This window comes from Microcebus murinus, chromosome 3 (assembly GCF_040939455.1).
Source record: "Microcebus murinus isolate Inina chromosome 3, M.murinus_Inina_mat1.0, whole genome shotgun sequence".
Classification (NCBI taxonomy): domain Eukaryota; kingdom Metazoa; phylum Chordata; class Mammalia; order Primates; family Cheirogaleidae; genus Microcebus; species Microcebus murinus.
Window position 1 is genome coordinate 71,128,802 of NC_134106.1, and position 14,403 is coordinate 71,143,204.

A 14,403-nucleotide genomic window follows, 5' to 3' on the forward strand; every position below is an offset into this window, starting at 1 on the left:
GCGGACACGCCAGCCTCCCAATCACCTGACTGAGGAACAGGTTCACACCAGGGCAGAACTGCACTTGCTCTCACAGGAGGAGAGAAATACAGAGAAGCAAGAGCTAGAATCTCACCCCTGGGGTCTGCTTTCTTTTTGAATTGAGGTGAAATTCACATAACATACAGTTTTCCATTTTAAAGTGTACAATTCAGTGACCTGTGTATTCTGAAGGTTGTGCAACCATCACTTCTCTTTCGTTTCTTTTGGTGGGCCTGTTTGTGGTGATGGGTGAGATGCACTTAGGAGGTGGCACCCTTGTTCATGGGTGCCAGCACCTAGCACAGTGCCTGACAATGGCATTCATACAGGTGCTTGTTGAATGATGACTTCTCCCCAGCTAAACCCGATCTACCAGTCTCCATGCAGCCCGGGAGAGGTCTGCAGGGCCCACTCTGCTGTTCCCATCTCAGAGATTAGTCCCCCAGGTGGGCCCGCGTGCCCAGACCTGGCCGCGTGTGGCTCAGGCATAGCCCCCAGTTCACGAAGCTGAGGTGTCATCCGAAGTCAGGCGTCAGCGGCCCGGGAGGAGGCGCCCCCAAGAACCCCGTCTCTGTCGCAGGTCGCTTTCGATTTGACCTGGTCTCGGTCCCCGCTTGCGGAAGGCTCGCCCCCCGCCCTCGCTGGGCGGCCCGCCCCGCCCCGCCCCTCCGCTTCCTTCCCGGCCGCTGCCTCCGCGGCCGCTGGGGCAGAGGAGCCGGAGCCGGCGAGGAGGCGGCGGCGATGGTGAGGGCCCGGGCGGGGCCGGCCAGCCTGGCGAGGGGCAGAGGGCGAGGGTAGGAGAGAGGAGTCCGAAGTCCGCGGGCGGGGGCGTCCCCCCGGCCCGCGCGGGTCCCAGCAAGGTGACTGGCGGCCAGGAGCGGGACCGGGGCTGGACCCTCCGCCCCGCGCGGGGAGGGAGAGTGAGGCGTGCGCCCCGTCCGGGCTGCCCCTCCGAGGGAGCGGGGCTCGGGCTTCCCATTCTCCTGGAGCAAAGCAGTTAAGAGCACCGGCTCTGGAGTCATACTCCGGGCTGGGATACCGGCTCTCTGACCCGGGACAAGTCTCTTAACCTCCTTGAGCCTCCTTTTCCGCATCTGTGAAGTGGGGTCAGCAATACCTACCTTAGGTCATTGCGAGGTTAAAGGAGATACAATGGCAGAGATCCTCCTGGCACTCCGAAGCCACTACTAAGAAGTGGTAGGTAATGTGATGATGACCTTTTCAGCCCTTCCCGCAGCTGCGAGCAGCTAAGCTTGGCCCAGGAGTCGGAAACCTGAGCAGATCCGGGGTGGCACAGGCCATTCTAGCCCCATGGCAGGGTGTTGGAGAGCAAACTCCTTCCCAGGCAAAAGAGAAAGGCAGATGTTTACTGTAAAAGTTCCACTGAAGTTATCAGTGTGGCACAGGGCTGACTCCCTCCTAACCTCTACCTAGTGACACATTCCTGAGTTGAGTCACTCCCACTCCTGCTGCAGACTCTGGCCTCTGTCCTCACTTGCCATCTCCAAGGCAAAGGTGTCAGGAACAGCTGGTGCCAATTTTCCCCCTACCCTGGGGCTCCTGGGAAGATAGGCTGGTCAGGAAACAGGCTTGGTGCTTTAAGATTCTCCCTTGGAGAAACTGGCAGAGGAGTGATGGATATGTGGCCTGGCTCAGGGTCATGATGCCTGGACAGCCTCTTCTCCAGGGAACTGGAGGCAGGAAGAGGAAGTAGGGCAGGAAGGTAGCACTGAGCTCTGAAGCCACTCCGGGAAACTCAGAGAGACTCTGAGAAAGGACAGATCCCAACTCACTTTGAAGCATGCAGGGTAAGGGATCAGGCAGGGTTAAGGGTTCAGCTGCCCTTAGCTTTTGGAGAGAAGAGGGAATTCCTGAAATGAAGGCTGAATCCAGGATAATTTATTGGGACTGGCTGGGCATGGTAGCTTACACCTGTAACCCCAGCACTTTAGAAGGCCAGGATGGAAGGATCTCTTGAGCCCATGAATTTGAGGCTGCAGTGAGCTATGATTGTGCCACTGTACTCCAGCCTGGGTGACATAGTGAGACCCTATTGCTATTTAATTTAAAAAAAATGGGAAGGGGTTACTGGAAAACCTTGGGTCACTCACAGATACATTTGAGGCAAATAGTGGATGAGGGCCTTGGGAGGGTATATTGCTCTCTCTCCTCCACTCATTCTCTTCTAAACCCATCCTTCTGTTTCTTCTTTCACTCTTGCTCCTTTATCTTTAGTTCTCTCCCTTCCTCCCATCCCCTTTCCCTACCTCGTCCTTTTCACTTCTTGTCCCTTCTCTAGGACTCATTTGATCAACAAAGATTTCTTAAGCATTTCCTTTGTGCCAGTCGTGGTGATAGGTATAGGGGATTGAGTAGGAGCAAAGCAGTGATGGGAAAGATGGAAACTGAATCATTACTTGAATTCATTCATCTTGTAGATGGTACTTTCTCCAAAAACTGTGTGTTTTGAGCCACAGCCCCCCCTTATATGCACACAAGTTGAGTTGGTGGCATCAAAAGGGTTGGTGGGTCTTTAGCCAGTCAGCTAAAGCATCTGACTTTACCTGCATCTAATTTAGCACAGGGGTTAAGAATGTGTTGCCTGGAGTCTATGTTGGCTCGACTCACTGGCTCTGTGATCTTGGACAGGTGATTTAATACCTCCAGGCCAAAATTTCCTATAAAACTGGGATAACAGTACTGTCTTCAGTGGGTTGTTGTGAAGATTAAATGACCTAGAGCGAATGAACAACTAGCAGCATAGTGCTTAGCTCAGAGTATGTACCCCTCGGATGGTGGCTGTTATTATTGCTCAAGATGCAAAATCTTCTCAACAGCCTGCTGGGAGGCCAAAGCTGGAGGATTGCTTGAGGTCAGGAGTTCAAGACCAGTCTGAGCAAGAGCGAGACCCCCATCTCTAAAAAAAAAAAATTAAAAATAAATAAAAATAGATTAGAAACAAGTGCACAAGTTTGTTAAAGGGAAGACCTTGTGTGGCTTGCATTTTGTAAAACTATGTAAGAGGTTTTATTGGCCATAAGTATTATATAGTTCTTAAGATCTGACTGCTAAAAATAAAGAAGAAAGGAACTAGGGAAATTTGGGCCACATCAATAATAATAGTGCTTGTTTATTGAGCATTTAGAATGTGTCAGGCATTGTGCTAAGCTTTTTATTTATAATGTGCCACATAATCCTTAGCTGACATTATGAGGTAGACATTATTATTATCACCACTTTATAGATGAGGAAGTGGAGGGTCAGAAAGGTCACATCCTCAGTCTCAGTCACTCAGCTGGGGAGTAGCAGAGGCAAGATTTGAATAAACAGAGGGATGCAATGCAAAGGCCTACTCTTTGTCTCTGAGCTCAGCTGAGTGCCCACGGAGGGAGGAGATGAGACACCACTGCTGGCACCCATCCCTTTGACAGAGGAGGGGGAGACAAGGAGAGTTAGCATGATGAGGAGGTTTTTGACAGTGGTGTTTTCTTTCTTTCTTTTTCTTTCTTTTCTCCCTTTCCCTTTCCCTTTCTCTTTCCCTTTCCCTTTCTTTCTTTCTGACAGTCTTGCTTTGTTGCCCAGATTGGAATGCTAGAGTGCAGTGGCATGATCATAGTTCACTGTAACCTCAAACTCCTGGGCTCAAGCAATCCTCCTGCCTCAGCCTCCTGAGTAGCTGAGACTACAGGCATATGCCACCATTCATGAGCCACCGTGCTGGCTGATTTAAAATTTTTTAGTAGAGACAGGATTTTGCTCTTGCTCAGGTTGGTCTCAAACTCCTGACTTCAAGGAATCCTCCCTCCTCGGCCTCCCAAAGTGCTGGGATTATAGGCATGAGCCACTGCATCTGGCCAAAAGCTGTGTTTTCAAAGGAAGAACCAAGGGTATTGACCCTAGAAAAACCATACAGGAGATTTGAGTGTTGTGGAGGGCATATTCTGTATAGAGGGTGACGGTCTGTCAAGAACATTTCCTGCGGAACTGCTACCCTCTAGCAATGGCATAACTGCTTTCCTCTCACGCTGGCTCAAAACCTCAAGCCCTGTAGGCCACTGGCCTCAGAAATGCCTCTTTCACCCGCTCTTCCCCTCCAAGCTCTTGCTACCAACTGACCTCGGCCCGCTCCGCATCTCCTCACACCCTTGCTGATGGCACTTCTCCACCCCTTCTGGCCGGCCTCTCTGCCCTGACTCCTCTCACTCTCATCCATGCCCGTTTACCACCAATAGAGAAATCATCCTGAAGCACTTCTCTGCTGTGCCCACGGCTCAAAAACCTGCACTAGCTCTTAAGTTTTGTCACTCCCTCGGAGCTAGTCTCCTCTATTTGACTTGCTCTGCCTTCTCCAGCCCCACTCTGCCCCTCCACCCTAACCCTCTACTTGGTCCGCCACTGTCAGTGTGTGTCCCTATGTCTCAGTGCTGGAATGCTCCGGCTCCATAGCATCCCTCAAGGAGTCACCCCACCCTTCCAATCACATTCTTACCCTTCCAATGGGACCCTCTCTGTGGCGGGCCATGACACTGACCTATCTACATCACACAGTGTAACTCTTTTCTCTACCTGTATCATATATGTCTCTTCCCCAGCGGCAGAGTGATTTCCTTCCGAACAGGCACAATTCATTCAGAAACTCTTTATCCTGTGTCCACTGTCTGCCAGGCACTCTGTTGAGTTACATGGTGGCGTAGGCGGCATGGCCCTTGCTCTCTTGTTCCTTATCTCCTTCCATGTTTCCTGGTGCTTTATTTTTTGTGGTGTCAGCAGAGACCTGTGCACATAGTCAGTGTCCTTTTTCCTCTGGTTGAGTGGGGCCAACGAGCGGTGGAGACTTGAGTCTGAGGGCTCTGTGTTCCTTGGAGCAGATGTGTTCTTTTAGGCCTGGGCCCATCTTGGCTCCAGACAGGCCTGGCTTCACAGTGTGGGGAGACTGGTCCAGATTACAGCTGGAAACACAGCCAGCTCTCCAGAGAATGTGACCCAATGTCACCCCTGGTTGGAGAAAAAGATGACAACAGCTGTAGAGTTCAGAATAGAAAAAAATGATAGGCTGGGCACGGTGGCTCATGCCTATAATCCTAGCACTCTGGGAGACTGAGGCAGGAGGATTGCTTGAAGTCAGGAGTTTGAGACCAGCTTGGGCAAGACTTTGTCTCTACCAAAAATAGAAAAATTAACCATGTGTGGTTAGTGGTGAGTGCCTGTAGTACCAGCTACTCTGGAGACTGAGGCAGAAAGATGGCTTGAGACCAGAAGTTTGAGGTTGTAGTGAGCTATGGTGACACCACTGCACTCTACCCAGGGCAATAGAGTGAGACTATGTCTCAAAAGAAAAAAGAAAAGAAAAGAAAAGAGGCCAGGTGCGGTGGCACACACCTATAATCCTAGCACTCTGGGAGGCCGAGGCAGATTTCTCAAGGTCAGGAGTTTGAAACCAGCCTGAGCAAGAGCGTGACCTCATCTCTACTATAAATAGAAAGAAATTAATTGGCCAACAAATATATAGAAAAAGTTAGCCGGGCATGGTGGCACATGGCTGTAGTCCCAGTTACTCGGGAGGCTGAGGCAGCAGGATTGCTTGAGCCCAGGAGTCTGAGGTTGCTGTGAGCTAGGCTGACGCCACGGCACTCACTCTAGCCTGGGCAACAAAGTGAGACTCTGTCTCAAAAAAAAAAAAGAAAAGAAAAGAAAAAAATGATAATATCCAGCATCTTGCTAATCTCTAGCAGTGATTGTCATTTTCAAATCTTTGTCCTTTCTCAAGTTTTTGCCTTAAACTAAATGTAGGGAAGGTCAAAGGGCCGAATAATGGAGCCTTGTTGAATACTACAGTAGTAACAATAGTGGTGATGATGGCTGACACAGGAAGCAGTAGAAAGAGTGCAGTTTTGCTGCTCTCTTCATCATTCCACTGTGTTCCCCAGTTGCTGCTTCCCCCAGCCAGCCAGTGCAGGCTACCCTCCCCTACAGTGGTTTGCCTGCCCCTTCTCAAAGTTGATTGCTTTTCTAGCTCATGGGTAAATATTGACCTATTTGGGTTTCAAATGCCTACCCCTCGAAACTCCTGCTGAGCTAGATAAACACTCTGGGAGAACATCTCTCAAGAGTTGCTTTTGGATAGGCTATACTGCAATGGGCCCACTCACTGAGCCCTTGCAGTGGTCAGCACTGTGCTGGTCTCCTGGGCCCCTGGGACAGTGGTGGAGGGAGGGAGGGCACTGATCCCCACCCTCCCTTTGGGAGCTTGTGGTCGGGTTGGGGAGATAGGACTCATATCCTGGGAATGTTTGGAGCTTGTGTGCAAGGCAGCTGCAAGAGGCCTGAAGGAGGATTCTTGCCTGAGTAGGAGGTGGTCCTCTGTTACCACCGGATCCCTTTCAAAACTTATGTTTTCTGGTTTTAAGTGGAATTCAGGCAAGTGCCAAAATGTTTGCTGCAGACAATGGGTGATGTGGGCTGGCAGGAAAGGAAGCTTGGCCTCTTCTCCGAGGAGATGGGAACAGGGCTGGGCTGTGGGAGAGCAGGCTGAGAGGAGGGAGTTGCTGTGGTTTACTAATCTGCTGGTATTCATCTCCGTGAAATGTTCCTGCACCTGCCCTGGGTCTCCAGCTCATGCCCAGGCCTCCTGCTCTGAGTTTTTCTATCACATGTACCCAAGGCCCAGTGCCTTTCTTGTTCATGACCCAGTCTTTCTCTCTCTCCCCCTGTCCTCTCAACCTCCCTCAGCTTGGACCCTATACCTCCCTTTCCAGTCCTCTGAAATGAGTTGGGGTTTGTTAGGTGAGACTGCTGCCAGACTGGGAAATCCAAGGCTTGGTCTCATCTTTGTGCATTGGACTCCAGTGAAGACCCTGGCTGACTAAGAGGTGGGAGGCCAGGAGCCAGGATAGCTGAGGCTCCCAGGCAGAGAGGGAACTTGGGGCCCTGATTCAGAGAGTGCGGTCAGGCCAGGAGGCAGAACTGGCCTGACCGGTCAGAAGCCTGAGGAGGGAGATCCATCAGAGCTTCTCCGTTAGGGAGAGGGTGTTAGGCAGAAACTATGACGTTCTGGTCCAAAATTACCTTTCTAGGCCAGGAAGGGTGGTTCACACCTGTAGTCCCAGCTACTCAGGAGGTGGGAGGATAGCTTGAGGCCAGGAGTTTGAGACCAGCCTGGACAATATAGCAAGACCCTATCTCTACAAAAAATTAAAAAAGAAATTGTGCTTGTTTCAGCAGCACATATACTAAAATTGGAATGACACAGAGAAGATTAGCATGGCCCCTGAGCAAGGATGACATGAAAAGAAAAAAAAAACTAAAAAAAAACGAGGCTGGGCGCCGTGGCTCACGCCTGTAATCCTAGCACTCTGGGAGGCCAAGGTGGGTGGATTGCTCGAGGTCAGGAGTTCCAAACCAGCCTGAGCAAGAGCGAGACCCCGTCTCTACTAAAAATAGAAATTAATTGACCAACTAATATATATAGAAAAAATTAGCCGGGCATGGTGGCGCATGCCTGTAGTTCCAGCTACTTGGGAGGCTGAGGCAGCAGGATTGCTTGAGCCCAGGAGTTTGAGGTTGCTGTGAGCTAGGCTGATGCCACGGCACTCACTCTAGCCTGGGCAACAAGGCGAGACTGTCTCACAAAAAAAAAAAAAAAAAAAAAGGATCGCTTAAGCCCAGGAATTTGAGGTTGCTATGAGCTAGGCTGATGCCACAGCACTCACTCTAACCTGGGCAACAAAGTGAGACTGTCTCAAAAAAAAAAAAAGAAAGAAAGAAATTAATATGTGTTTGTAGTTTCTACTTGAAAGGCTGAGGTGGGAGGATCACTTGAGCCCAAGGAGTTTGAGGCTGCAGTGAGCTATGATCATGCCACTGCACTCCAGCCTGGGTGACACATCAAGACTATCTCTTAAAAAAACAAAAACACAAACACAAAATTGCCTTTCCATTCCTGTGGGGTGGATCTCCTCCCTGTCTAGCTTCTAGACAAGTAGCTTGGTTCCCTGTTCTTTGCTGCCTCCTTAGGTCAGTGGGAAGCCTTAGGGCAGGTAGGCATGGGTTGGAGGCTATTTTGGAGCAAGTGAGCAAAATGTCTGCTTTGTGGGAGGGTGGAGTCCTGGGAGAGTCTCTCCCAAGGTGGCTTAGGGGAAGCGGAGATGCTTAAAGCCAAGTCTGACCTAGGCCTGCCTTGATGGGCAAGGGGAAGCATCTGTGAGCCCAAAGCTGTGTCACACTCACCTAGGAGGCAGCCTTTCACTCCACACACATCATACCCTTCCATCCCTTCCATCCGTGGTTCCCAACTCCTGGGCCACTGGACTGGTACAGTCTGTGGCTCGTGAGGAATCGGGCTGCACAGCAGGAGGTGAGTGGTCGGCAAGCAAATGAGCAAAGCTTCATCTGTATTTACAGCTGCTCCCCATCACTCACATCACCGCCTGAGCTCTGCCTGCTCCCCCCAACCCCCTCACCCCTGGTGGAAAAATTGTCTTCTATGAAACCAATCCCTGGTGCCAACACAAAGGTTAGGGACCACTGCCTTACATGAAGGATGCTGTTACACACTGTCCCCACACACAGTCGGGAAATGGGGCTTCTAGGTCTCAGGGCCAGGTGGGGGTCTCATACTGCCCTGACCTTAGGCTTGGTGCCCAGGCAGGGAAAGAGTTGGAGCGGTGCCAGCAGCAGGCGAATGAGGTGACGGAAATCATGCTCAACAATTTTGACAAGGTCCTGGAGCGTGATGGGAAGCTGGCGGAGCTGGAGCAGCGTTCAGACCAACTCCTGGATATGGTATGAGGCCAGGGGAGGGGCGAGGTGGGGGAGGGCAACAGGCAGAGGGCCAATGAGGCTTGGCAAAGCCCTCAGAGGGAGCTCTTAGGCTGAGCTCAGGGTTTCTGGGTCCTGGGAGGGGCTGGACCTTCTTGAAGGCCAGTGTGGGACTTCCGGGTTTCCTGAGGCACCGTATCCTAGAAAGGCAACGGTAGGCTTCACTGAGTAAGAAGTCCTTGGTTTGAAGCCATGGACCTTACTAAAGGTAGAGGACTGGCATTATTAACAGGGGTGAGAAGCTAGGACTTAAAGTCAAGGGCTACACCAGTATCTGAGACCAAGATTTGGGCTGGAAGGATCCCAGGGTATACAGTGTGGCGTAAGAGAGCAGATTGGATGGAGAGGAGGCAGGAGAAGACTAGGCCTTGCTAGGGCAGGGTTGGGAGGAACTGGCTCTGAGGCCAGTGGGGAGCCAGCTAACTCTCACCCTGTGTTTGCGGGTGTCCACAGAGCTCAGCCTTCAGCAAAACAACCAAGACCCTGGCCCAGAAGAAGCGCTGGGAGAATACCCGTTGCCGGATCTACTTGGGGCTGGTGGTGGGTGGTGGCCTGCTCATCATCCTGATTTTGTTGCTGGCCATCTTTCTCCCACAGAGCAGTGAGAACAGTAGTGCCCCACAAGCCCAGGATGCAGGCACTGCCTCAGGGCATGGGGACTGACTCAGCTGGGCTGAATGGTGGCACTGGCCTTTTCTGGTTTCCAGAGAACCCTGGTGTTTGCTCCGTCTGAGCCACCCCAGTGAGCACTGAAAGACAGCCCTGATGTGTGCACCTCTGCATCTCCTATTATGCCACAGACTGGCCCTTGAGGGCAGCCTGCTATATCGGCCATCCCAGGCCAGCCCCACCTGGAGCTCAGTAAAAGCTGCTGTTTGATTAAAAGCCGGTGTGTGTATGTGTGTGCATGTGTGTCTGAAGGTCCCTACATTGGTTAATCCCACTCTGCCTCCACCCCTGGGGTTGCTTAGAAAGCTCACCACCCAAAGAACTTCACCCCCTGGAAGTGGCCTCTTCCACTCCCTCCCCTACTTGATACCCTAATCAGATAGACCTTTCTGGAGTGTGGGTACAAGGACACAACAGCCCCCAAACCAGACCCTTGAACCAGTCTTCCTCCCCTGAGGGTGATTCCCTGACAATGAAATCTGTTATTTTTCTGACATCTTGACATCTCAGAGGACCAGTGAGACTCTAGATGGGATGACAAAGATGAAAGCACTTCAAAAAATGTTTCATGAGGCTCTCCCCTTTATATAGATAATTTCCCCTCTGAACACTTCCCCCTCCCCAATTTCTGCACTCATGTTCTTCCTCAAGCTTTACACCAGACTACAGATGAAGTGAGTGGCAGTAAAAACAGGAAGGGCTTCTATGGTGCTGTAATGTAGGGTCACAAAGGATGGCCTGGAGTTTGCCCTGTAAGAAAGAATTCAGGCTTTTCAAAGCTCCAGGATCACACAGGGCCAAGCAGGCAGGCAGTGCCTTCTGGGCCACAGCAAAGATCACTGGGCAAAGGCATGGAAGAAGGAAAGAAGGCCACACCAAGATCATGGAAACAGGCCCTCTGTCTGAGTACCTTAACTACAGCTGAAACTCAAATGTGGGTGGTGAGGGGAATTCAGGGTCAAGTGTGTAAAAAAAATGCAATTCCTTGCTGGGTAGGGTGAGGGCTACTGACAAACAAGAACAAGCCCTAAGAGTTGTGTGTTACTTTACCATTACAGAGCTTGTTACTTTCACTGGGTTCATTACCATCTTCCTTTCCTGGGAAAAACAGAGGAAAGCACGTGTCCCTGAGGCTGGTAAGGTACCTGCAACATCACTTAAGCTGCGTGAATTTGGACAAGCCACTTCTGAGACTCAAGTTTTACATATTTAAAAAGGACATAATGATGCTGAGTTCCCAGAACTGTTGTGAGGATTACTGATACTGGGTGTAAAATATCGATCAGTGTAATAGTTATAGATGCTAAATAGTAACTATCATCCCAATCATTGAGTGCAGTGGTTCTTAAACCTACCTCATATTAGAATCACCAGCAGAACTTATACAAATGCCATTGCCCAGGCCCCACCTAGAGTCTTCAAGGGTATCAGACATTGGGGTATTGTTTCTAAAGTTCCTCCTGCCTCTTCTATCCTCAAGGGATTCGTGATGCCAGGGATGCAAACCATTTATTTAGTTCAAGCCACTTGTTGGCTAGGAATGAGGTTGAGCAATGGGCTCAAGGTCACACAGTCTCATGAGCAGTGAGGTCCCAGGTTCCGTGTCGGAGACTTTCCCTCTCTAGGTTGAGGAAGTTTGTTCCATTGTTATTATGCCTAACACGTAAGAAATGCGCAGCAATTTTGTTTCGGGGGTCGGGGAGGAATCAGGCGCAAACTCCTGAGCCAACTAGAACGCGGCGGGGCAGAAGAGCCCGGCGGGAGCTTGGCAGAGCAGCGGGAAGCGCCCAACTCCACACTCGCGGAACCCAGAGCCCTGAGCCAGCGCCTTCCTCTCTCTGGGAGGCCCCTAGCGTCCGCACTGCCTAGGCCCTCTGGGACTCAGGGCAGACCGAAGACCCTTGCAGCCCACATACTTGGCTTTTCAGGGAACTACGGACACTGGCAGGCAAGAAACTCCCGGGAATTTCCTCTTGGCTTGGATTCCCAAACAAATGTTTTCTGACTAGCGTTGGCTTCTGTCATTGGCTTTAGCCTTTGGTCACCTGACCTATTCCAGCCAATGAAAGAGGGTCGAATTACTACTTCCGCTTTCTGCACCTTTAACGAGGCCCTATGCCCGTCCCTCGGACAATCTGATTGGCCATCCTCTCTCAGCTCGCTAGTTTATTGGTCAGCGCCGCGAGGCCCCAATCGAGCTGGATCCGAGCGCTGTGTCAGACCACCCGGCAGCCATGGCGTCCTATTTCGATGAACACGACTGCGAGCCTTTGGATTCCGAGCAAGAGACCCGAGCCGGCAGGCTGCTGGAGCTTGCAAGGTGAGTGCGCGAGGCTTGAGGATGAGGCTCAGGCAGCAGGGGCTGGGGCTGGCTGGAGAAGGCAGAGTAGCTGGGGCGGCAGATTCCGGGAAGAACCAATGAATAATCTAGAGTGTTAGTCCGGGCGGCGAGATTGAGGGGAAAGGGGTGTGCACGTCGATTTTTTGGTCCGTGGGCGGGTCCAGGTAAAGGGATTGTGGGCAAGACTAGAGCTGGAGAGCGGTGGGGCAGGAGAGCGGGGAGGGGGCGGGGCGGGAGGGCCGCAGGCTCTGGGAGGCACGGAGAAGGTGGGGCATGAGGGAGGATAGGGGCTGTGTGCGTGTGAGTCGGTATATTGGTTAGGAACTCTCCAGGCATGGGAGCCCCACACTGCCGACTTGGAATCTGGCTCTACCAGATCATTCTGTGTGGCCTGAGTAACTCCTCGAGTGTTTTGCCTCATGTGTAAAATGAGAATAAACATTCTGCTGGGGTTGTCTGATAGCACCTGTACACCATTTCCCACTATGCTTTCTTATCTAGTGAGCATCTACTAACCACTGAAGGTAGCTATTAGTACTAGTTGGGCAGGGTATTTATTTGTTAATGCCAGTGGATTATGGGGGCAAAGAGAAAGTATGGTTTTCCTTGGTTCTGACCTTGCATCCTCCTCTCCAGGTCACTTTTCCATAGTATGGACTTTGAAGACTTGGGATTAGTAGTAGATTGGGATCACCACCTGCCCCCACCTGCTGCGAAGACCGCGGTAGAGAACCTCCCTAGGATAGTCATCAGAGGCTCTCAGGCTGGTGAGGACACTAATTTCTTCTGCTGTTTGGGGCAGGTCTGCCAGAACCACTCCTTCCTTAATCAAGACTGTGGTCTGGCCCATCAGTTTTCCAGGCCAGGTTGGGGCAAGAGTGTTCTTCAGGAGTGGGAGCTGGGAGGTGGGGTCTATAGCACCTCTCCTGATCAGCACTCCCTCCTAAAGAGCTCAAGTGCCCCGTGTGTCTTTTGGAATTTGAGGAGGAGGAGACTGCCATTGAGATGCCTTGCCATCACCTCTTCCATTCCAACTGCATTCTGCCCTGGCTAAGCAAGGTACTGCTTTCCTTCTTCTAGTCTTTACCCTTCCCTGGGCCCAGTTCTCAAGTTTTTTCTGATTGTGGATTGCCGGGGGATCGGATGGTGGGAATTGGAGTGGGGCAGGGTTATTAGCTGATGAATACTAGACCGGGGCTGGAACACTGCCCTACTTTTCCCAGACAAATTCCTGCCCCCTGTGTCGCCATGAGCTGCCCACTGATGATGACACTTACGAGGAACACAGACGAGATAAGGTAGGGGCTGGTGGTTAAGTGGAGGGGGTCTTAATGGGCTCCTTTGGCCTTGTCCCTGCTCTGATTTCCCACCTCAGCAGGTTGGGTTGGTTTGAGAATCCGTGGCTCTAGCCACCTTCCTAGTGACTTTGGTGAGGGGCAACAGCCTCAGCAATACAGATGTTAGAGGCATGAAAACAGTGAGAGCCACCCCCATGACAGCTGCTCCACCCCCTCACCAACAAGCCTTCAGCTTTGGCCCCTACCCAGCGTGTTCTTTTTCCTCCAGGCTCGAAAGCAGCAGCAGCAGCACCGACTGGAGAACCTCCATGGAGCCATGTACACGTGAGGAGGCTGGGGCCAACTGCTGGCCCTCTATCTTCCTCCTGCACCTTGAGTCCTCATTAAAGGTTTCTGTACTCATCCTGAAGGCTACATTGCTCACAGGCCTGGGCAGGGGCTCTGCATCCTCAACCAGGTCCCTACGGCTATTGGGAAAAGTGGTCCTTGAAACCGGAGAAAGCATCAGGTGGTGTTTCCCTTCCTGCTGGCCCATCTGGACTCAGGGCAGTGGGGCACAGGTAAAGAACTGGACCACTGGGCCAGCTAGGGCTTGGATCTGTGTGTTCATGGTTGGAAGGTAAAAATGTGTCAGGGTCCGGCACCCAGTAGCTACTTAAAGCTGATAAACTTAGCCCGCATCCTCCTCCCTCTGCAATTTATAGTTAACTTTGGTACCTTTAGTAGATGTTGATATCCCAGGGGTTTTCTTTAACACCATTGAGAAAACTGCTTTTAACATTTTAAAGTTATTTTCTGAGGCCGGGCACAGTGGCTCACGCCTGTAATCCTAGCACTCTGGGAGGCCAAGGTGGGAGGATCACTTAAGGTCAGGAGTTCAAAACCAGCCCGAGCAAGAGCAAGACCCTGTCTCTACTAAAAATAGAAAAATTAATTGGTCAACTAAAAATATATAGAAAAAATTAGCCGGGCATGGTGGCACGTGCCTGTAGTCCCGGCTACTCGGGAGACTGAGGCAGGAGGATCACTTGAGTCCAGGAGTTTGAGGTTGCTGTGAGCTAGGCTAACGCCACAGTACTCTATCCTGGGCAACAGAGTAAGACTCTGTCTCAAAAAAATAAATAAAGTTGTTCTCTGTCTTCACCTCCTCCCACTCAACATCTCTTACAAGGAGTCAAAGTTCAAACCGGACTCTTTAGTTGGGAAAGGAAGTGTGAGACTGTCAGATCAGGTCAGTCCTCTAGAGGCCCAGAAAGG

The 14,403-nt window shown here is 51.3% G+C and overlaps 2 protein-coding genes and 1 non-coding gene across 6 annotated transcripts in view; all 3 read left to right on the forward strand.

The window, feature by feature from the left end:
• Window positions 1-9,723, forward strand: part of VAMP5 (vesicle associated membrane protein 5) — a 190,229-nt gene extending 180,506 nt beyond the window's left edge. Inside the window, exons 1-4 of one of the 3 annotated variants that reach the window (XM_076000941.1) lie at window positions 706-765; window positions 1,124-1,218; window positions 8,665-8,802; window positions 9,292-9,723. In XM_076000941.1, coding sequence (XP_075857056.1) covers window positions 8,719-8,802; window positions 9,292-9,501 — 294 coding nt within the window. In that variant the 5' untranslated portion in view covers window positions 706-765; window positions 1,124-1,218; window positions 8,665-8,718 and the 3' untranslated portion in view covers window positions 9,502-9,723. Of the gene's footprint in view, window positions 1-696; window positions 766-1,123; window positions 1,219-8,664; window positions 8,803-9,291 lie in introns of those variants that run through there. The other 2 variants (XM_012774286.2, XM_076000940.1) reach the window with 2 other exon arrangements.
• LOC142870288 (U6 spliceosomal RNA) lies at window positions 7,227-7,333 on the forward strand. The gene has a single exon (XR_012918718.1). It is a non-coding gene; the product is annotated as a U6 spliceosomal RNA (small nuclear RNA).
• A 1,948-nt stretch (window positions 9,724-11,671) lies between the features above and the next one.
• On the forward strand, window positions 11,672-13,549 carry RNF181 (ring finger protein 181). Of its 2 annotated transcripts, XM_012774285.2 has the most exons (5): window positions 11,675-11,827; window positions 12,485-12,615; window positions 12,798-12,907; window positions 13,072-13,146; window positions 13,415-13,549. In XM_012774285.2, the coding sequence occupies exons 1-5, from the start codon at window positions 11,742-11,744 to the stop codon at window positions 13,472-13,474; spliced, it is 462 nt and encodes a 153-aa protein (XP_012629739.1). In that variant the 5' UTR covers window positions 11,675-11,741; the 3' UTR covers window positions 13,475-13,549. The 2 variants fall into 2 exon arrangements, with proteins under 2 accessions (XP_075857054.1, XP_012629739.1); XM_076000939.1 differs by lacking the exon at window positions 13,072-13,146 and having other exon boundaries at window positions 11,672-11,827.
• The last annotated feature ends 854 nt before the right edge of the window (window positions 13,550-14,403 follow it).